Consider the following 23814-nt stretch of genomic DNA (forward strand, 5'->3'; position numbering starts at 1 on the left):
AAAGCATGTAGTTGTCCCTCACTATGCTTCGCCCGTGTCATGATACCCAACTATTCAAGATCAATGTTAAGCTTAAAATGACTTTAGGGTTGAATCTTGACATGTAGACTTTGATTTAATTTATAGTATATTATGTATACGGGTTTAATGTCTTGTGATAGTTTAATGCCACCGAAGCGACTTAAAGGAGCCTGCAGTGGTGGGAGCGTGGTGTAGATGCCACTGAGACACTCAACACGTGACATTAAGAAGAAATTGGAAGCATTTGGAGATGTAAGTTTTACTAACCTAAAAATGGCATGTACACGCGTATGATATTATAACACGAGTGAAACAGGAAGATCAAACGCATTTACAATGTATTAGTTACATTGACTAAATCAAATCATTGGATGCGCCGTAATTTTGACTAAAAAAACATTTATACTTATAAAACTTGTTGTTTCATGTGATTGGTTGTTACACTAGAAATATAACGTCGTTGTTCAGGTTTATAGGTTGTTCTACAAGATCGTTGACATATGCAACTTTATATAATGTAACTTATGAATTATATTTCATCAATCAATGCGTCATGATAACTAATACACGTGATATATCATTAAAAGTAGCTAAATTTAAAAATAACGTCATTAATAGTATACCAAAACCACTCCGACAGTTATTCAACGCAAGTCAACGACAAAGAAGGCCACCTGATATGTTACCAAATCTACAAAGATTTTCTGAAAAAAATCATAGTCGTCTAAGGCCAAAAATAGCAATGAATCTTCTCAACTTGTTGCCACATATCATAACTGAACTACTACCGTTAACGAAATTTAAACTGTTGGATTCGCTGCAATTTTAACTAAACAACACATTACTCGAAATCAAACAACATTGTAAAACTTTATATGGGCTTTTACAAAACCGTTGACCCATGCAATTTTATATAATGTATTTTATAAATTTCATTAATCAATGCGTCAGGATAACTAACACATGATATATATCGTTAAAAAAGCTCTCACGTGCGCCTCATGTGAGGGTATTTAACTGAGTTTTTCTAACCCAGTTAGCGTAAAGGACATAACGTGTAGAAAAAAAAAAGTTAAAAGCCTGCAAAGAAACTAAATAAAGGACATGAACCGTAAATTGGCTTTGTTTAAAGGACAAAATTTGTAATTTTGTCTTAAATTTATTACTCAACCCTTGACATACAAACAGAAAGTTAAAAGCACACGTACACTCCAATATTAATCACCTAACGATGACAAGTGAACCATCATATGCCAAAGAACTTGACTTATATTTATTGGCATACATAATCAACCAAATATCTTAATTAAATAAATTATCATGACCATCTTCCAAGTTCCAAGTATATGGAACATATTATGATGGCTCATTAAGGACATGCTGAACTCATATCACGATAGGATCCGCGACAAGCGACTTGATGTGATTTATGAGTTCTTCATCAACATGTGTGAAATGGTCCTTATTCTTATAGAGGACATCCATGGTACGTGCCAAATTAATCACCCGCATAATTACAGGCATTGCTACATCTTTACACTTCAGGGACTCTAGATTCATTTCTTTCCAAGCTTCTTCAACTTTCTCATTGAACAAATTATAAATATGTTGCTCACTGACATCATGTTCCTTCATGTAGCACTGCATGCCAGAGGCCACATGCATTCTTTCTTGCTCCTCCTAATGTTTTTTTTCAAATCTTAAGAAAATCAGTAATTCCTAAAGTTTTACATTAACATAAAAGTCCCAGATCGATAATCAAACACGATGTAAACAAATAACTCTTGTTTACTAATCAGAAAATCTAACTCAAAAAACTGATTACAAACTATCAAACCCTAACTCGGTTTGACTCTTGATGAACCCTAACTCGGTTGCATCTAGATGAACCATAACTCGGTTACATCTCGTGTATGTCTCTAGATAAACCATAACTTGGTCACACCTCACACCATATAATATATAATGTCAAACCATATATTGGTTTATATAGACTAACCTAACTTGCTAGACAAGAAATTACCGATTATAATTAGAATACAATTAGGAAACATGACCACTATGACATACTTGTCAATATTGGTCCCTCAAGTTCACCAACTTGTGACTTGGAGTCCGAAATTACTTCCAACAGTGGTATTGCGTCGCAACTCTTCGACGTTTTCTGTCGGCTTTTACCCCTTTTGTAATAGTGAGAACAAGGATGATATACAACTAAGTTCTATGTACAAAATGAGTAACATCTAAGGTTTATCAGGTTGTGTTGCAAATAAAACATATTTTAGCATTGCTAAGATACGAAGCGTACCTTGTGAGTGACAATATCATCCATGACCCGACAAAGCACGCAACAAGCTTTAGCAAGGGGAGGCATAGTGAGAGCCCATTTGAATGTTTCATCTGTGATTACATCACCCATGGCAGCAAAGCTTGCTATTAGAGTATATTTATATCCACTACTAACAGTGGTAACTTCTTTACGCTACTCCATTGTTGGTATGTATCCATTATTTGTCCATCTAGCTTCTTTCATGTAACATCCAACGTATTCCATCATCTGTAAATGGATAATTACATGCAACAAAATCCATAATGAAGTATTAATCACATTAATACTTAGGATATAAGTTAATAGTTTATTATGTAATTATTATTAGTAAAAGGGCCAGATTTGTAATTGTTATAACCAGGCCGTTAAGGTAGTTAGGGTTTATGACGGTTGTTGATAAAAACCGTCTGATATAACTGTTTCAGCAACTATAAATAGTACCCTCTGATTGTTGTAAAACTCAATTCGTTCATAATATATTTCCATTCAATATAGATTATTGTTCTCTTCTTATTGTTATTAACGTTCCCGTAAATCACCAATTATTGTGAGTTCTTTGATTACCAACAATTGGTATCAGAGCCCTGTTGAAGTCTCGAAACGATCCAATCAAAGAAGAAATCGCAATCAATAACCAGATGAATTCCCGTGAAGAAATTGAGATTATGAGTGATCTCAGAAGAATGAAAGAGGAACAAGGAAGTGTTCAAATCAAAACCTATGCCCGTAGAATGAAACGTGAAGAAGCGATCTGTGATTCCCAGGAGATGGAATCTGGACAAGCGAGTGTCCACAATTCCGGCTATATGAGGGCCGATGATGGTTATGAGGAAAGCCATGTTAGTCACCCAGGAGGGGTGTCTGTCGCATCACGTACTGCAGAAGACATAGATGAGAATGTCAAATTGAAGAAAGAATTTGAAGCACGGTTTGAAGGTTTAACAGATGGTGATGATCGTCTTCTCTACAAGAATGGGAGAAGGTTGACGAAGCAACAAGCAAAGCGATTAAGGAAAAAGTTTAAAGGGATGAAGGCTGCTGGAAAACAGATTCATTATGAGCCAGAACCCTCTATCCAAACTGAAAAGGTATTTTTGAATTGTTATAAGTGTAACAAATCAGGGCACTTTTCGTTTGATTGCCCATCTGATCAGTACCAAAACACAAGGCGTTTTGAATTAAACGAAACCAAAAGAGTTTTTGGTTTCTGGAACTGATCATGAAACATGGGAGAATGTTTGGGTTATGAACACCTATTATCACAATCATATGTGTGGTAATCAGGCTTTGTTTATATGGATGAAAGAAGGTTTTGGGGTTAATACCAACCGAGAAAAGAAAAACAGTGACTTATAGGAGATGTAATGGTAAATCTGAATTGGAGAAATACATTGATAAAAGGAGTGTATTACATTCCAAGCTTAGGCAAGAATGTGTTAAGCTTGGAACATTTGATTAAACAAAGATTCAAGGTGGAAGTTGAGGGAAATATATGTCACATTGGATGGGATAATTATGACAACATGCAAGTAGAGAACTCGAACGGGCCGGGCTCAATTAAGAAGGAAAGAGGAGCATCGTTGAGAGAATATTATGCAGCCCTAGATTTGCAGTTAAGGCAAACCCGGAACAGTGAACAAGCTGTCCCCAATCACCCGAGCATATCATCTTTGAATGATTGCATGACCGTCCTCAATACCTTGCATATATATAACCTTGTTTACACGTACAATGACGAATTCAGATCTGCATTTAATGATCTTGTGGAATGGTATCATAGGGTACACCTAAAATCTTACTTTGAAAGACCCATTCCACCGTACCTGAGTGATGGTACTGAAATAGATCTTTATGATCTATATATGATGACATTGCTGAATGGAGGATATGTGGAAGCAACTATCAACAACGCTTGGAGCTACATTGCAATGGATATTGGATGCGAAGTAACTATGAAGTATGAAGTAAAATATGTCTATCTCCTCTACCTTGAAGGTATTGAATGGTGTTATGATATATTGAAGACAAATGGCATGAAAGAAGAAGAACCGGGAACCTCTACTGTTCCACCCGGTTTCAAGAAGAGAAGGGCATCCAAGTGAAGATCCATTGAAGACGTAAGTATTATATGATTAAGGGGGACAATGAAGTATTAATCACATTAATACTTAGGATATAAGTTAATAGTTTATTATGTAATTATTATTAGTAAAAGGGCCAGATTTGTAATTGTTATAACTAGGCCCGTTAAGGTAGTTAGGGTTTATAACGGTTGTTGATAAAAACCGTCTGATATAACTGTTTCAGCAACTATAAATAGGACCCTCTGATTGTTGTAAAACTCAATTCGTTCATAATATTTTTTCATTCAATATAAATTATTGTTCTCTTCTTATTGTTATTAACTTTCCTGTAAATCACCAATTATTGTGAGTTCTTTGATTACCACAAATTTCTCTAGATAAAACATTAAAATTGCATATACAAATGTTCAATCTAAATGGCAACATTACACAAAAATCACATTTTCTAATTTAACTCATTTTTTGTTGTTGTCTAATTAACTAAAAGATTGAAGGAAGGGGTATGCTATATATACACACACTATCTGACATATAATCTCATACGGTTTCAAATGGCCATCCGGATAGAGGTCGGCTAGCCGTTTTAACCAAAAATTTGACCAATGGAACAACTGTCTGAGTTTTGGCCAAGCGGCCATTCTGACCAATAACTTTCAAAGTTGTTCAAATATGACTCTTTTTTTGGGTAAAAACGGTTGTCTGAGTATTTTGTGGCGGACCATTTGATAGTGTGAAATCCGATAGGAGTGGTGTGGCTATGGCATGACCCTTTACAGAAATGCATATTGTCAGTTGAAAACAAAACAACTCTCCCAGACTTACAAAAAGATACCGTTATGATTGGAATGTGTTGGAAACTTACTGCTTCTCTAATATAGTTTAGATGATGAGCTTTTCCCATCTTCATCAAGATCTTTTCCATATCTCCATACATATCTAGGAGCATTCGGTATATAAGTTGCATATTATTCGGTAAACCATCCAAGCTTGTGATTGACCACCTATAAGAAACATTTATGTGTGATATATTACTTGAAAATTCGGTATATAAGTTGTGCGTAAAGTTAGAATACAAATGGAGACAAAAATGCGAATTGTGAGAAAGATTTTTGACCACACAAAAAAACCCCTTAAAAATAAATTCAAAAAAAATAACAAAAAATATAAATAAAAAATGGAACAAATAAAAAAAACTAAAATGTTTCCACCATCATTCTCGTTCAATTTTTTTTAAATATGAGAAAAAATTGACGAAAAGACACAATGGTGTGATCAAAGACACAATGACGAAAATGAACAAAAGACATAATTATAACTAAAAAAAGACATAAAAGATCGCAAAATATAACACAATGCCGAACAAAATATAACACAATGTTGAGTAATATAACACAATATAAAGAAAAAAGGACACGATGTCAAGAAAAAAAGACACAATCAATGACGAAAATAAGCATAAAACACAATGATAAACAAAAAGACTCAACGACTTTTTTCACTTACCATTGTTTTTTTTTTGAGAACGAGAAAGACGGTGGAACCATTTTTATGTTTTTACTTTTTTTGTTTTTTAATTATATTTTGAGTTATAGTTTATTTATTTATTTATAATTTTTTTAAGAGCTTTTTTTATGTGGTTAAAAATTCTTCTCATCCTTCTTTTTTTTGTTCCTCTTTTTAGAATAAATTGACCCTATAAGTTGTATATATTCTGTTTTGATGGAGTCAATTAAGCTGCATGTTGGTTCTTATACCTTTTAAGGGCTTCTGTAAAGATCTCAAGTTCTTCCAAAGTACCATATGCATCATAAGTGTCATCAAGAAGTGTTTCCATTGAGAGAACTTTAGCTAAGAACATTCTAGATTCAGAATATTGAGGCTCAACATACACGCATGATGACCAAAAGTAGCATTCAACTAATCTATTTCTGGCATAGGGTAAATTGGTTGGGAGTTGGGACCTCAAAGCCTTTCCACCACCTACAACAAGTTAAACATGTCCAGATCTATATGTGTGATATTTTCATATTATATATATAGAGAGAGGATCAGGATCATGTGAGAACTATTTTGAAATTTAGAACTTTAAGAACCATTTTGGACCACAAAAAACCCAAAAATAGAAAAAATCATAAAACAAGAAAACGCAAAAATAAAAAAAAAGTAAAAAAACCAAAATTCTTATTTATCATCCCGGTTTCATAAAAAAAAGTCTCGGTTTTGCTAAATTATACATATGTACACATATGTATACATATGTGTACATAAATGTTTTCGGGTACCCGATAAAGAAAACATTTATGTACATATTTATGTTTTCTTATTATACACATATGTACAACTTAAGGTAAATGATAATGTACATATGTGTAAATTACGTAACTAGAGATTAAATGAAATTATACACATGTGTATAATACGAAGTTTTTTTTATGAAACCGGAATGAAATATAAGAATTTTGGTTCTTTTACTTTATTAAAATTTTTGTTTTTTTTTTGTTTTATAAATTTTTTAAAGGTTTTTTTAATAATCCAAAATGGTTCTCAAAGTTCTCAATTTTCAAATGGTTCTTTTAGGAATCTTACAATATATATATATATATATATATATATATATATATATGGGAAGGTTAACGTACGACGACTAAACCCTAAAGACACCAGATTATTCTTTTCAGACAACTTTCATGATGTCCAATTATAAACACACTGTTTTTCAACTATCACAATAGTCTTATATTAAATATAAAAAATAGAAAATTTGTCAATGATTTTTAAGACTTATTAAACATTGAATATTTATTGTTAAAATAAAAAAAAATTATTATAATTTTCTTTAATATGAAAATGTCTAAAAAATAAAATATTAGTGGCATTAATATTTTAAAAATATTAATTTTAAAGAAAATATCTTTATGGCACATAATTATTATATTAATATTTTTTTTATATAAAGTATGTTTACAATATAATTTATGGCATTAATTTTTCAATCAATGAAGGTTGACCAATTAATACAGTATATTATCAATACAATATTTAGAACCGGAATAATTTTTTTCATCAATAGAAGAGAAGTGATTTGGGCGGAAATTTAATAGTAAGACTTAACCTCATAATGTCATGTGTTCAGAATTATTTTCTTTTATTAGTATAGGTAGATTTATTTATAATATTTGTATTTAACCTGTAACCGGATATCATTGGTGGTTCGATGACGTGATTTAACTTCAATTGGGAGTTAATTAAGATTGCTAGCAACACTAATCGCCAATAATAACGGTCATTGTATGTATGTATGTATGTATGTATGTATAGGTGATTCCAAATCCTAATCCGTCACCAAGAATAATTCATAAACTTTTGATTAATCCGTTACCTTATGTTCTCTACACTCGTATTCATAGTTTGATACAAAGATCAAGCTAGGAACAAGATACGCATCTCATGTTTGATTATAATAATTGAAGAAACGTATATACGCATACTTTTAAATTTGGCTGAGCTCTTTCTTATGTAGTGACGGAAGTAGGTTGAACCCTAACTTTGCAAGCTTTGGTAAAGACTTGTTATGAGAAGTTTGTTGTTCATAAAATGGTATGTAGCGCAAAGCCTCGAGTCTAGGCACCCTTTTATGCAATGGTTGCTTTAGCGCTTCTTGTATTCGATTAGAAATGATAGAGTTGCTCAATGAAGGATCTTTTGAAATATCATCAAGACGACGTCTTGTGAATGCAAGAGCTTCATCTAATATGATTTCGCCCGAAACCCTTAGATATGTTGCTTCATAAAACTCAAGTAAACTCTCAACATCATTCTCTAGTGGCTCCTTAAAAGCCCCATCTTTGCCCTTGTAGGTGTTGAAAATATCTGTTACATTTATACGAGATGTAATTAGCTTCTTTTGGATCATGATAAATATGGAAACGACCAAAATGTCCATTTGACTGGTTAATATTAAACATTTTCTCCATTTGAACATGTTTTCTCAAAACGTCCACCCAAATTCAGTCGATGTACGTGCCTACTTACCTGACTAGATTTTCAACCAACCAGGTCACGCCACATGTCGATATCCCATCGAGACACTCAGATCTTTTGGAAAAAAAAAATCGAACCAATGAGATTTATTTGGTGTCTAACGAGATTCTCTTCGTCTTCTGATGGGATTTATCTCGTCTCCCGACGTTTTTTTTTTCTAATGCCAAAATTTTTTACGCGTGGCAAAATTTTGTGGCTTGAAATTATTGTCAGGTCATAGTTATTAAGAGGGTCCACCAGATTTAGGGTAGAAATTTTGAGAAAAGTTAGTCAAATAGACATTTTGTTTTCTTTGACCAGTAAAATATTTGTCATTTTCGCTGGTAAATAAGCTTAATTTACGCACGCTAATATAACTAACCACTTGAAACAAAAAATCCATGCTGTCTCATGATTCGAAACCAGACACAAGTAGCACCGCCATTCCAATTGTCACCGTAGGCATCATAAAAGTGTTGCAACGCTTGATTAATCTCTTTCTCAAAGTAATAGTCAATGCCTAGGCGTTCAACTTCATCAGCCAGTTTAATTAAGAAACTGGTATGGTCTGTAGGGATGTTCAAAGCTCGCAACATTTCTTTCCTCACTTCTTCTATGAGCTCTTTAACCACCTTTCTAACACTAGCTTCATCTTGTTGCTTCATTTGTGAGCATAAATAATGCATAAATGTTAGCTAATTAGGCACAGAAAGTTACGCAACACGTAAAAATAATTACGCAACAAAAATTTATGTAACTTGTATTAAGACTTTATACGCTTCGTACCTTAAGCGTCCTTTGTATGAAAATTACCTGGCCTATACATAGTTGCGGATCTTAAAAATCTAGTATGGAGAGGCAAAAATTTTTTTTCCCCTACTTCTATATTTCGGGTCGGCAATCTGGTTCGGGTCGGGTCAAACAATAAAAACTTTATATCCAATCATTCAACTAGAATACCAATTCAGTCATTCAAATTACCGTTCTTATACAAAAGAAATAAATATTATAAAAAAACAAAATGCAAGAAGAATGAGCACTTGAAAAAGAATCACAACTCAACTATTAGGGTTAGTAGGCTATTCAACAAAATAATTCATTTGTAAGTTGTAACTGAGCTTTATTTTTTAACCTTTCATTGCTGGTCCGGACTAAAATAATTTGGATGAGTCGGACTCAAATAACATGGCTAGGCTGGACTTAATAAATATAACTTTTTTGGGATATTTTCGGTAAAAATACACTACTAAACGAAAAAGATGGTGGGGCCGCGGCCCGGTTTGGCCCAAAGAAAGGATCGCCCCTACCTATACACACACATGGATCGACTTCGGACATAGGTTTAAGGAATATGTAAACGTACGTTATACCTATTTAGTACACATATATTTTATTTTTTGTTTTTCTAGATGTAATTTACTTATAATACATGTGAAATATATATATATATATATGTATATATATATTTTCTAGTATTGTTAACTAGAGCGCTTTTGAGTTATCACAGCTCAAGTGAGTTCTCATACGCAGTTTGTGAAGGTATTTACGCACCTCTTCATAGACGAGAAATTGATCTCCCCAAACACTGGGAGGAAATGTAGCAAGGGGGCGCTTAGAGTAAATTACCTTTTCATCCTTTGTATATATCAAATTGCAATTGTATATATCCTAGCACTAAAATAACTAATTTAATTAAAAAGGTATCTTTTATTTTAAAAGTTGTAATACATGCTTTCCACTTACTGGTGTTAAAATTGTCGGAACTTTGTGCAAAAATAACTATTTTGCCGTCACTTTTAAAGGATAGATTGTATAATTTTAAGAAGATGAGTAAATTGTGGTTTTCATATATGTGGTTTGTTTAAATATGTGGTTTTATCTAGTAGTTCTAAATCTGTGATTTTCGTTCTTATAGGTTCATTTAACTTGCAATTAAACCCAACCCCACTAACTCCGTTAAGTCTGATCGTTAAACCCATCAGTGTGCCCCTCACGTGATGGACAATTTTGACCTTTTTTCCCAAATACACCTCAACCCTTCACACGAGGGGGCTTGCGAATTAGAGTTGGGGTTTATTTGAGGAGAAAAAAGACAAAACTGCCGCTCACGTGAGGGGCACGCTGATGGATTTAACGACCATACTTAACATCGTTAGTGGTGTCGGGCTTAATTGCAAGTGAAATGAAACCACGGGGATGAAAATCGCAGATTTAAAACTATTGGAATAAAATCACAAATTTGAACAAACCATAGGAACGAAAACTATAGTTTACTTTTTTAAGAATTATTCTTTTCTCTTAACTATATACACAAACACACATACACTTTTAGGTCTAGATTTGTTTGTTTAATAAAAATTTTCTGATTCATTACTATGAAAACAGGTGTTTGCTATGATTATTGATTAATGCTACGAAAAAAGTCAGTCCTAGCTTTTGCTACAGATATTCTATTTCGAACCAAATTCATAACAAACTTGAAAAACTAAGTACAATAAAATAACTCACCAATGATCGGTCAACTTTAACTTTAAATGATTAAAACTATCACAATACTAAAATTTAAAAACCTCCTATCTTCAGTCTAAGGGTAGTGGGGCTTGATCCACCCTCCAAGTAATCCAATATATTTACGACACGTAGGCGCTGACGTGGCACATGATCAAGCCCCTGGATCAAGCCCTAGAGGGCGTAGTGGGGCTTGATTGATCCACCCCCAAGCTTTTGATTCACCCCATGCCAACGGCTCTTTCGAGCCCCGTGGACCGGCTCGTCCTGGCCGTCCACGCCCCCATTCACGCAAACGTGGTAATGGTGTGCGTGGCTGCCACGTCGTCCGCGCCCTACTACCCTCAGCTCTCGAGATTTTTTGTTTCTTTTAAAACTGTGTTTATTATTCATATGTTTTTCACATTTACAAAGTTTTTCACATTGATTGAACTAGGGATGAGATCGGGACCGTACCGGTACCCACCGGTCCCGAAAATTCCGATCCCGAAAATTGCGAATTCTTGGTACCGGTACCAAAGTATTCGGTTCGGTACCGGTACGGTACCGGTATTGAAGGTAAAAATTCGGGAAATACCGGTCCCGGTCCCGTACTGGTACCGAGACTAAAAAATCGATACTGATTCGGTACCGGTACGGTCCCGATCGCATCCATAGTTCAATCAATGTGAAAAACTTTGTAAATGTGAAAAACATATGAATAATAAACACACTTTTAAAAGAAAAAGAAAATCTCTAGAGCTGAGGGTAGTTGGGCGCAAACGACGTGGCAGTCACGCACACCATTACCACGTTTGCATGAACGGTGGTGCTGACGGCCGGGACGAGCCGGTCACGGGGCTCGAAAGAGCCATTGGGCATGGGGTGGATCAAAAACTTGGGGGTGGATCAATCAAGCCTCACTACACCCTCTAGGGCTTGATCTTGTGCCACATCAGCGCCTACGTGTCGTAAATATATTGAATCACTTGGGAGTGGATCAAACCCCACTACCCTTGGACTAAAGATAGGAGATTTTTAATTTTTAGTACTATGATATTTTAAATAACATTTAAAGTTAAAGTTGACCGATCATTGGTGGGTTTTTCACATTAAATGCACGTACAATGTACTTCTCAAAATTTGTATGGAAACAAATAAATAGTTTGAAAAGAAATGTAACCAAACATTAAATTACTAATAAAAATGTTGAAATTGTATTTAAATAAATTCGTTGCAAAATCAAAAAAGAGAAAATTCCAATTTGCCTCCCTGTGATATATCGGCAAGAGATGGATTGACCACTGAAAAAAATTTGCGCATTTTGCGTGCACATGTGTTTACTGGGCGGGCTTTTTTTGGCTTCCTGTAGTGTTTATTATGATCAGAATGCTCCCTGCAGTGGTTAATAATTGGTTAAATGACTATTATACCTTTCATCTTCATTTTCATCATTAACATTCAAACACATCAAAAACATAAACCCAGAAAATCAAGAACTCTAACACAAACACAAACCCAAAAAATCAAGAATAACATATCCGTCTAAGAACCCTAACCCATAATCGTATACAAATACATAAATTAACATCATCATTCAAACAAAAACTCATATCTTCATCTTTATCATTCATCTTCATCTTCTTCACCCACAACCCATCACCACCGCTGTCACCACCATCCTTCGCCACACCATATCTTCATCTTCATAGCCACCGCCCATCTTCTTCACCCGCAACCCGTCGACATCGCCGTCACCGCCGCCGAAAATCGTGTTCCGGTCATTAAACATTACAGTCGCCATCCTCTCATGCCTCTCTGCCGGAAAATTGGATTCTTGCCACCGGCTGCTGGAAAATCGGATTCCGACCCTTTTCACATTTTCAACCTCCATCATCACATCACTACTCACCAAACACCATGTGCTACCATTCTTGCTCACTAAAGTGGCATCACCATATTTATTTTCAAATATCATCCACACCTTAGATCATCTATGCTTTTTTTGTTCAAATTCTTGTATAAAACCTATGGGTTTGGTGGTGGGAAGTTTTCCGATGGACGACAATGGCGACGGTGGCGACGGGGGAGGGATGAGAGAGTTGAGAAGATGATGATGATGGTTGAGATGATAATGATGATGATTAGCTGCTCTAGTAATATTATTATTACTGTTATTGTTATTATTACTATTAGATATTATTATTATTATTATTTGTCTAATTACTAAAGTACCCACAACAAGGGGCTCAATACACTCAACCAGGGGCTCGTATTACAAAATTAACAAATACATTGTTACATAATGCGCAAATTCTTTTTCAGTGGTCAATCCATCTTCCGTCGATATATCACAGGGAGGCAAATTGGAATTTTCTCATAAAAAAAGATAGCAAAACACACGGTAGCTAAATTGAAATATTAAAATTTTTTTAAATAATTAAAAAATTCGTAGCAAAATCCATTAGAAACAATTATGTAAGAACAGAAAAAATATAATTTAAAAATAACTAAACATAAGTTAGTAAAAGAGTTAATAAAATTCCCAACAAGTTTTTCACCTAATAGCACTTAAATTCTTCTTTAAAAGAAAAAAATAGAGATTAAAATGATCAATCAACTGAAGTAAATCCCATCAATCTCCTCATTCATTGGACTCTCTCTTACAAGCTTTCTAATACATCACATACTTACAGGATCAAGGGTGTTATTCATTTAAAATTAAATGGTTAAACCAAAACAAACTGTAATCAAAACCAAATAACAAACTCGGTCATAAGTTCTACAAATTGTTGAATTCACGAATAACCCGTTTAGATTTGGTTAAAGCCCAGTTTGGTTCAACAATTAAAAATGTTTTATCTTTATTATAACACATACCAAAACAATTTCATCTAACAACCTCCCACATAAAATCTTATTAGTTAATTTCATATTTTGAAAAAAAAAAGGGGGGGGGGGTGAGGCTTGAACTTTTTACCTTCTTTTTGCCTATAAAGTGATTGAGACGCCTTTGGCCTATCCCTCGGGCCTGGGGGCACGTCAAGATTAACCTTCAGCTATGTTGTAACACGAAAAACACGTTGGTTTACGTATAATGCAACTCAACAATAATTCACATTTATATATGTTATTAAGGTACATATATGTAACTCGATAAAAACTAATTCAAAAACGAAGAACGCTAGTTGAATTTAGGTATTCACTTATAGTGTTCTGAATTTTCAATGTGGGATAGAGGAGTAAAAGATATCATAGCACGTTTGAGATCGAGTTTGAAAACAAATTATTGGTTTATTGGATTTTTCAAAAAAAAAATAAGTTAAAAAATGTTTGACAATCACAAAAATCTCTCATTTTAGCATTTTTAAAATGGTTAAAAAATTGGTTTTTAAAAAGCATAAATTATGGCTGTTCAAAATAGCTTTTTGAAAAAACCAACAAAGCGTATTAAAACTCAATCATAAACAAGATCCTGGTAGAATTGTTTTTTCAAATTACTTTAATACATCCTTTTTACTCTTAGACACCATAAAAAACTAGCAAATTTCAATCAATTTCCAAAAATATGCACTAATTGATCTCAATCATAGATCAAACAAGAATAAGGATCGTAAACGATTTTCTTAGCTTTTCTCACAAACTTAACCGTGTTCAAATATATAAAAAAAATAATATAATTAACAAATAATAAAACAAGCTCAAGCTTCCCTAGGGAGCTCTGATAAGTTAAACAAGCTAGGCTCATATTCAAACTCGGCTCATTTACACACCCAATTGCCCGACCCACTTTGACAAGTATAATGCAATTGCCTCAGGCAGGAATATACAATACACACTTCTAAACGTATTACACTTTAAATGGTACCTTTAAACATACCGTTTAAAGGATAAGCGAAAACCCCATGAGCCCAAATGCACGCCCAACTCGCACACAACTAGAACTATAGAAATATAGATTCAAGTACTACCTAGTACTCAAAGTAGAACCGCAATCCATAAACGAAACTTACACTTGCACTGAATCTGACATATAGAGCTGCTTCTAGAAAACATAAAACAAAAACCCAAAATAATAACAAATACATTTGTTCTGGTAAAACCAGATTAATTCCACCATTCAATCTGAGGTTAAAACACCACCAACCGACGATTTATAAAAAATGTTTGTGCAGGAACGAGAAAAGATAACCTTCGTTCATCCGCTTCATTGCATGCTAGTACCGGTCATAACGCCTGCACATAAACAGTGATACAATATTATCTAGAAAGGTTATATTACTTCATAATCAAAAGAATGTTTATCACGACATCAAAAGTGAAGATAATAAAGAAAAATCAAACCTTGGTCGATCATAATCTCTGACACGGTCCCTTGACCGTGACCGTGATCTATGTCGGCTCCTTGAATCGCGGTCTCTTTCTCTATCACGGTCATGGCGGTCATAACCACGACCACGGTCGTGATGCCTGTCACGGTCTCGGCTCCTACGGTCACTATCACGTGTACGGTCACGACTACTGGCTCTGTCACGGTCTCTGCTGCCTTCTCGTTCAATATCCTTGCTTCGTTCTTTTGATCTAAGCAATAAAAAAAAATATGATCCATTTACATATGAATGACTAAAAAAATGCAAAAAAGCTATATTAATAAATGGGATAATATATCTGGAGGTTACCCGAGTATTAAACTTTTTTCATTAAAGTTGAAAGTCTATTTAATCTACTTCATAACCAAGTATCTTTTTTATTATACCAATTCCAGTAAAAAACATGCAGGATGACAAAAATGCCCTTAAAATGTTGATAAGATAAAAAAAAGTTGATGAATGATCAACATGTAATAGAGAATAACTGTTCTTGTAATACGGCATTTTCGAAAATTTACATGTTTTGGTTGACATTGGTATGCATGACCTAACAAAAGTTGGCCAGGATGATAAAGTTAAATACTTGGGTTAACATCCACATACATTATCCCAAAAAGAAAATAACTGTTTGGATAACTTTTATAATCATATTAAACCTACTTACTGTTACAAAAAAAAGAAAGTAAACTTACCTTCTGTCGTCTTCCAGGACCTTCCTTTTATTGGTTCTCTCTTCCTGACATATTAATATCAGATAAATTACACGTTAGTGCTTCAAAACACAAAATACAGCCTTAAAACACAAATGATACTACTAATATCCAGGGGCATAAAAGTAAATGGTAAATCAATAAATTACCAAAAGATCGGCTAACTTCTCACGAATTTGCATATAACCAAGGTGTAGCTTTCCTCCAAAATGATCCGCTAATCGACGGTCACTGAGAAGCACGTTAGAAAGTGAAATAAAAACAAGATGAAGAAAAACACAAGTACATAACCATCATAATTTATTACTAACAAATATTTGAAGAAATTATATAACAGTCCACAATTCTTTTGAGCTAAAGTAGGATGATCAACAAGCAAGCATAGTATGGAAATTAAAAAAACGCACATTCTTTAGCAGCAAAAGTTTATCCTCGTAAAACTGGGCCCAAAAGCCTGCTGGTGACAAGGAGGTATAATCACCATGTCAAAGACTGAAGTTACTTTAAACCTTAAATATTATTTTTTTTATCCTAAATAACACTATTTAAATATCAGTCTTCACTGAATAATAAGAACTTAAATTTTACCTGTCGTACACACTTAAAAATGCTCCACAAATGTCACAGACACGCAACTTCTGATCAGTCTAAAAAACCACAATTTAGTAAGCAAACAAATTTTTTTTTCAGTTAACAAATCTAAATTCTGTTGATATAAACCAATCAAAATAACCAGAGGCTGTAAATATCTTACAACTCGCACATCTGCAGCATACTTAGAGGAGTCTGTAGCGGGTTCCTGACGAGGAGGAGGCAAGTGCATTGAAAGCTACAAAAAAGAACTCAGATTAGGTACACGAGAGAGTAAAATAAGAATTAACTGATTTAATTTATCATTTTAGAATTTAGTGATAAAGAACCTTTTTAAGTGCTTCAGCCTCTTCAAGTGCTTTTTGTGCTTCATCCAACATTCCTTGCTCGCCTAGAATATAAGAGCATTTAATACAAGGTTTCTAACAAAATATACATGTAGAAAATAAACAAAATAGATGAGTTGTATTTTGATAGATTTAGAATTAAAAATTCAACTTACCAAGATCTTCTGCTTTTTTGAGCTTCTCATTAATTAACTCTTGAGTGCGGGCATCAGGAATAGGCACAGGCAATGGTGCCAATGTTGGAGGGTTTGGAAGAGGGGATGGTAAAGAAGCTCGATCTTTGTTAAACGCATCTAATAAAAGCACTGACTGGTAATAAAATAAACAAAGAGCCACCAAAGATCAGCAAGTGGGTGTCAGTTAAGAAACTGGCAATTTATCAAATTCAACAAACAATTTATTACCCGTATACTCAAATTCTGCAAATTAAAAGTGACCTTTAAATTTTAATTGTTATACGTGTAATTCTTGCTCTTTCTGAAAAAATATACTTAACTATTTACAAGGAAGTCCGGAAAATAAGTTTGTCATACGGACTTGAATTGATTTTTTATCCCATATTCATTTACAAGGAAGTCCAGAAAATAAGTTTGTCTTACGGACTTGAATTGACTTTTTATCCCATATTCCAACTGGTTTTGAAAAATTAACAGCTTAGAAACAATTTATCTTAATGGCAAGTTTTGGTTTTTTGAAAATAATCTTTTTTGTATAGAAAAATATTCAATAAGATTTGAAATCCATTATCCATCTCATACCAACCTAGAGAATTGCATTTGGAGACTTATACAGAAGTTATACTCTTGAAAGAGGAAGTTTAAGAAATACATGTATTACAATAGTCATTTGATTAATTAGATTGATTATTACAAGAGTAAATTTACGAAGAAGTGTTAAATAAAGCATGTTTAACAGTAACAAAAAAAAAAGAAAATAAACCATGACACACGTTTTCGCAGTAGAAAAGAAAATGTACCTGTTTGTCTGCTCTTTGAGTTCTGAGTTCTTCAACAATCTCCATAGCTCGAATCTTCATATCTGCTTTTCCTTCAAGATCTAAAGTACCAAAATTGAAAATGATAAGCAAAGAAATAATGAGACATCATAAAAAATATACAGATCACACATCATGAGATAGTAGTGTAACATCTATTAAAGGCAGAGCAAAATTTTAATTGCAATCGACCATATTTACCATATTGATCAGCTTCTTTCAGCTTCTCCTTTATCTGCTTTGACAACTCAAGAATCTCTGGTGTCTGCAATTTCACAAATCAGCAAGTTAAACAAGCATGAGCTGATATAAACATGCATCCAGATAAAGGGTAATATGCAAATATAACGCAATAGGTTCAACCTACCTGTGTAACTTCTGTTACAGATATAGCAATAGCTGCTTTAGCATCCTCCTCACTAAGACGTTTAAGAGCTCTTGCAATTTTTCTGTCACATTCAACAATGAGTCTGTCTATAAGATCCTCCAGTTCCCTATCATAGTTATCTTGACCTTTTGCCTTTGCTTCTTGGTATCTGATTAAAGTTAAGTAACACTGATATTCAAAATCCTAATGTTCAAACTTCAAACTCACATATATTAAGATGGTGGTCTAAAACATCATAAAAAATGATCAACTTGAGATATCATCTTCTTAGCTTCTAGATGATAATCAATATGAAAGTTGATAGCATAAGGGTGAGAAAAAGGATACTCTTTTCTCAGCTGAAATGAGTGAACCTTCGGGCATGGTCCCATGTCCATTTTCTGTAGTTTTAAACACAAGAAAGTTGAGTAAGCATCACAAAATTTTTCACCTGAAGAAAAAGGGAAAGCTGAAACTATGCGCAAAAGATGATCGTAGCATGAAAAAGTTCTGCTTAAACATATAATAACATGAAGTTCATAAGATCAACGACTATCATGTTCTTGTTTACATTCCTAAGTTCTCTCGGTGCCAAATAGTGTGTAGTATTACAACAAATCCCTAAAGAACATTCAAATATAGTTTCCACTCAATCCATGACTAGGAAAATAGAGAAAAATAGATTCAGGTTGAATCTTTCCTCTTCTATTTTGTTTTCAGGCTATACATATTTCAAACCTTCAAACATATTATTAATAGATTTACCTTTTTATAATGTCCTAAATTCAATATTTTCCTCTGTTTGAGACAACTTAAACACCAACTCAAAATAAAGTTAAAACAAGTAGAACTCCGCTAAATTTATTTTTCATGCTTTGCAGAAAAGTAACATGTCTCACAAAAAGCATTGCTAAACCAAGTAAGATGTTTGAGCTGAATTCTCTTCCACTTTGTGTATCAATACTTCACAAGTTGAGTAGTTGACAAAGGAAATAGTAGAAAGATACCAAAAAAAAAAAATAAAAGGCTCAAAAGTCCTTAACCATCATCAGAAATTGTCATTTTAACGAGCAGTACACATAAATTACATCCTACTTTTCTTAGAAAGTTAAAAAAAATCAAAAACCTGCAGTACACATGACGAAGATTAAAAGTGCAAACGAGCCGAGACAACACATGAACCACTCGAGATCGGCTCATAAAAAGCTCGAATCAAGTCAAGCTTAAACTAGCTAGAGCCTTATAATAAGCTTGTTTGATAAACAAATTCAAGCACAAGCTTCACTTATCGAGCTTAACCTGAGCAAGCCAATGATTGATATAAATTTTATTTCAATGTATTAATTATTAAATATACAAATATAGCATTATCTATTATATAATTATATATAAAATTATAATAAAAATAAACTAAATAGTATATATACACAAATAATATTACTGAAAATAAACTAAGTTATATACACAAAAGATATAACTGAAAATATATAAGATAAACTAATAATTTATATAAATAACAAGCAAGTCGAGCCCAAGCTTGAATATACGACTAACGAGCCGAGCTCAAAACACAATCAAATTAGCTTCCATTCCTCACTTAATACCGGAATATCAATCAATCAATCATGCCCAGTAAAATCCCACCGACAGCAAAGCTATAAGTAGGGTCTTAATATATTATCTAAAACTCAAAGTATTCAATTCCGCAACAATATATTCTTATAACATATTTTGTAATATCAACAATAACAAGCCCTAACACGCAGTTATTATGCGTCGAATTAATTAACTGGCTAATTAATTATTCGAGTATAACTAACTAAATAGAATACATTATGTTATACTCAAAAATGTACATAAATAATAAACAAGTCGAACTCAAGCTTGACTAAACGACTAACGAGCCGAGATGCGACGAAATACATCATCTAAAACTCAACGGATTCAATTCCACATCACTCGATTCGAACGAATTGAAATTCTACCGATTGTTATAACATATTTCGTAACATCAGCAATAGTAAACCCTAACTATTAATTAATTAATTAAGAGGCTAATTAATGGAGTATTTGATTTAAAACTTACAGTGAGTTGGAAGAGTTCGTGCGGACAAAGTCCGGCTAGGAAGAGACGGCAAACGTCACGGTCGTAGTACTTCCGGTTGACTTCTGTGACGTCACCGTTCCGATTGGCTCCCATTAACACGTCTAACTGCTTCCGTATTGCATCCATCGGTTCGTTCGTTAGGGTTTTGGTCTTCGGGTGTCCGGTCAGAATTGTTTGTGAATCGAAGTGGATCGTATAATCGGTTGATGTGTGTGTTTGTGTGTATTAAGTGGTGTTGAACCGAAAGTCAAGGGTCAAATACTCAATCGAACTTACTTAGAATTAGGTTTTTTTTTTTTTTTAGAAAATTTGTTTTTATTAGTCAAAACTATTGTCTTTTGGTCATTGTCGATCCCAACTAACGAATTAGTTATTGATGGTCTCAACTTTTAATGTATTTTTTCCTAACGGGTCGCGTCTAAAAGAATCCTAACATCGTTAGTTTCAGGTCGCCGGAAAAACGTTTTTGGCCGGGAAACTCAATTTCTTTTGCCGGAAAATGCCACCCGAACACCGCCACCACCACCATTTGACTCACCGCGAACCAACCACTGTCACTTAAGAACCATCAACTAATTCCGACGATGGTTCTGGGGTTTCGGCGACCTCAACAATTGGGGTTTTTACTTGAAAAAAGTTCTTAAAGGTACGATACAAAGTTACCATGATGTTTGAGACAAAATTGTTGCGTTTTGGGGGGGGGGGGAATGTGTGTTTTCCGGCCAAAAACGGTTTTCCGGCGACCTGAAACTAACGACGTTATAATTCTGTTAGTCGCGGACCGTAAGGAACAAATACGTTGAAAGTTGGAACCGTCAGCAGTCAATTCGTTAGTTGGGAGCGGCAGTGACCAAAAGACGATAGTTAGGACAAATAAAAATCTATTTCCTTTTTTTTAAAACAACAAAGGAATCATTTAAATGGGTTACTGACTAAATTTTTTATGTTGGGATATACTCGTCTTTCGATTTGGGGAAAATCCTCACCTAAGATCAAATTCATTCAGTTCAAGGTCCAACTAGTCTCTCATTATGTCGGGGGCAGGAATCGAACATGAATCTCATGAAACATCAAGTCTTTCCTTTACTACTTCACCGCAAGCTCATTGACAAAGCTTATATTAAAGTTTAATATATATAAATACTGAGCGACATGGGGATACCCCTCGTTAGAGTAAACCCGAATAAGGAGATGATGGCGAAGTGTTTTTTTTTTGGGGGGGGGGGGTAATGTTGGTGCCGGGATAAAGTTATGAAACAACATTTCACATCTTTACACCCTTGTCCTCTAATAGTACAAGTTATTGTTCTTTTTTTGAACATTGTTTCAACATCTCATCAATCATCAATCTTGTATTTCACCGCATTTGTGTCCATATTCAAGTAATATTTTTTATGTAAAAGTGTATGTCAGTGCCAATTTGTTTAAGCGGTTTTAGAGTAAGTCTTTTTATTTTGCTTATATGCTTATGACAAATCGTGAACTGTGTAAACCATCAAAATACGGGTTGTTGGAATTCTACACGCGTCCTAAACTTCAATTTCCAATCCACCATAGATAAATTCAACATGATCTTATATGTGAACACCGTATTCCCGTCAGATTATGAATCCTGGCGATGGCCCGATGCCCAATAAGCATCGCCCAATGGATTGTTTATATGATTTGTCAAGGGTACAAATTTGACAACAAGTATTTCATAAAGGAATTTTAAAAAGGAAAATTGGTTTTTATTGGTCCCAAGTATTTTATTTTTGTCGGCGCTGGTCCCAACTATCATTTTGGCTGACGACGGTCCCAAATTTCACATACGTTGATTCCATCAGTCCGCAACTAACGTAGTACTAACTCCGTTAGGTAAATGCTGATGTGTTCGTCCTGGTTGTCAAAATCATGTGACATGGTTGCTTACATGGACCTGTATGTGTATTATACTTATACTTAAACCCTAATCTATACCAATGTTCAATTACTCTTCAAAATCCTCAAATTATCTCTCAAGCCCTAATTGAATCAGTGAATCGATTTCACTCTCAAACCTTAATAACATTCTGCTCGTAAGAGTTCATCATCATCATCTAAAGAACCATATATTCTTCTACAATGGTGGACAATATTTTTGGGAAAGGAGGAGCCGATAGTTGCAGCCATACGCTAGAAGCAGCGGCAACGGTGGATTTTGACGGTGGTAGCGGCACACGAAGATGGTTGGGCAAAATCAAAAGACGGTGGTAGGGGTACACGGAGATGGTTGGGCAGAAGGACGGTGGTAGCGGTACACGGCGATATCAGAAGGCGGTAGCAGCCGACGTGATTTAGGTTTCCGCCATGATAACGGTGGCGATTGCGTTGATTATTGAGATGCAGGGGAGTCAAGTGGTTACTAAGGTTGTGGGCGAGTCGACTCTAAGCTATTTCCGACGAACTGGTACAACCTCCGGAAGGTACTGTGGTTCATCAAGTGATGTGTGATTGGGGGTTTAGCCAATATGTGGTGGAATATTGACCAACACGGGTGGTTAAGTTTTAGTTTTAGTTTTAGTTTTGGTGTGGTAAAGGGGATTAGGGAAGTGAACCTAGACATAGTGAGAGTCCAGGTGGTGTTAAAATGAACTGGTGTGTGAGTAACATACCCTTTTTAGATGAAGGAGATGTGTAAGATAAAATCCAAGTAGGCAGCCATGTCAAATGATTTTGACAACTAGGACGGACACATCAACATTTACTTAATGGAGTTAGTACTCCGTTAGTCGCGGACTGGTGGAATCAACGTATGTGAAAGTTGGGACCGCAACCAAAATGATAGTAGAGACCAGCGCCGACAAAAATAAAATACTTGGGACCAATAAATGCCAATTTTCCTTTTAAAAATGATCATAACTTTTTCAAATAACTTATTTACCCGTCAAGTTTCTAATATATATGAATTATGATACTTTAATCGTGCTTGATAAATAATTTCTTAATACTATTGGATTAGTATATTGAATGAAAGATATGGAGCATACGTGAGATGTCGAGATTAATGGTTGTATGGAGGGGTATTATGCTACTTAATAAATATTACAAACATTAAAATGTGACTATGTGAGTAACATTAAGAAGAACACTTTTGTGAGTGTGGAGTTTCTTCATTTTGTCAAAATATGTCATATGGCCTACAATATAGATATAAGAAATTTTTGCATCTTTCGGTGGGTATAAAGTTACTTCTCTTGAAAATTCGAGATGATAATCTTTGTTGATGTAATTGACCTTTTGGCACAATATCACATGAGTGATGATAATTAAGGTTTAAAATATTTGAAGTCTCGTGTTTGAAATCTGACTTAAGGGAGTTTTTTTCACAATGATAAGGTTTCCTTCTTGATTACGTTTTCGGTGAGT

At 34.3% G+C, this 23814-nt stretch overlaps 1 protein-coding gene and 1 pseudogene across 2 annotated transcripts; both read right to left on the reverse strand.

Moving 5' to 3' along the window:
• Nucleotides 1-1368: 1368 nt before the first annotated feature.
• Nucleotides 1369-12745, reverse strand: LOC143625977 (alpha-isocomene synthase-like; annotated as a pseudogene). Its single transcript, XR_013152351.1, has 8 exons — nt 12635-12745; nt 10002-10122; nt 8837-9106; nt 7923-8304; nt 6189-6414; nt 5297-5435; nt 2330-2578; nt 1369-1701 (listed from the first exon to the last, which is right to left on the reverse strand). The product of XR_013152351.1 is annotated as an alpha-isocomene synthase-like (transcript).
• A 2177-nt stretch (nt 12746-14922) lies between these two features.
• Nucleotides 14923-20645, reverse strand: LOC143628883 (U1 snRNP-associated protein usp106-like). Its single transcript, XM_077098338.1, has 13 exons — nt 20407-20645; nt 18669-18721; nt 18321-18489; nt 18155-18218; nt 17936-18015; nt 17115-17268; nt 16942-17003; nt 16776-16850; nt 16610-16668; nt 16171-16252; nt 16004-16047; nt 15286-15522; nt 14923-15177 (listed from the first exon to the last, which is right to left on the reverse strand). Exons 1-13 carry the CDS (start codon nt 20551-20553, stop codon nt 15159-15161), a joined length of 1245 nt encoding a protein of 414 aa, XP_076954453.1. The 5' UTR covers nt 20554-20645; the 3' UTR covers nt 14923-15158.
• Between the last annotated feature and the right edge of the window lie 3169 nt (nt 20646-23814).

Source organism: Bidens hawaiensis, unplaced genomic scaffold, assembly GCF_021521415.1.
Source record: "Bidens hawaiensis isolate Kalapana, Puna unplaced genomic scaffold, B.hawaiensis_p1.1 tig00000458_1, whole genome shotgun sequence".
Classification (NCBI taxonomy): Eukaryota; Viridiplantae; Streptophyta; class Magnoliopsida; order Asterales; family Asteraceae; genus Bidens; species Bidens hawaiensis.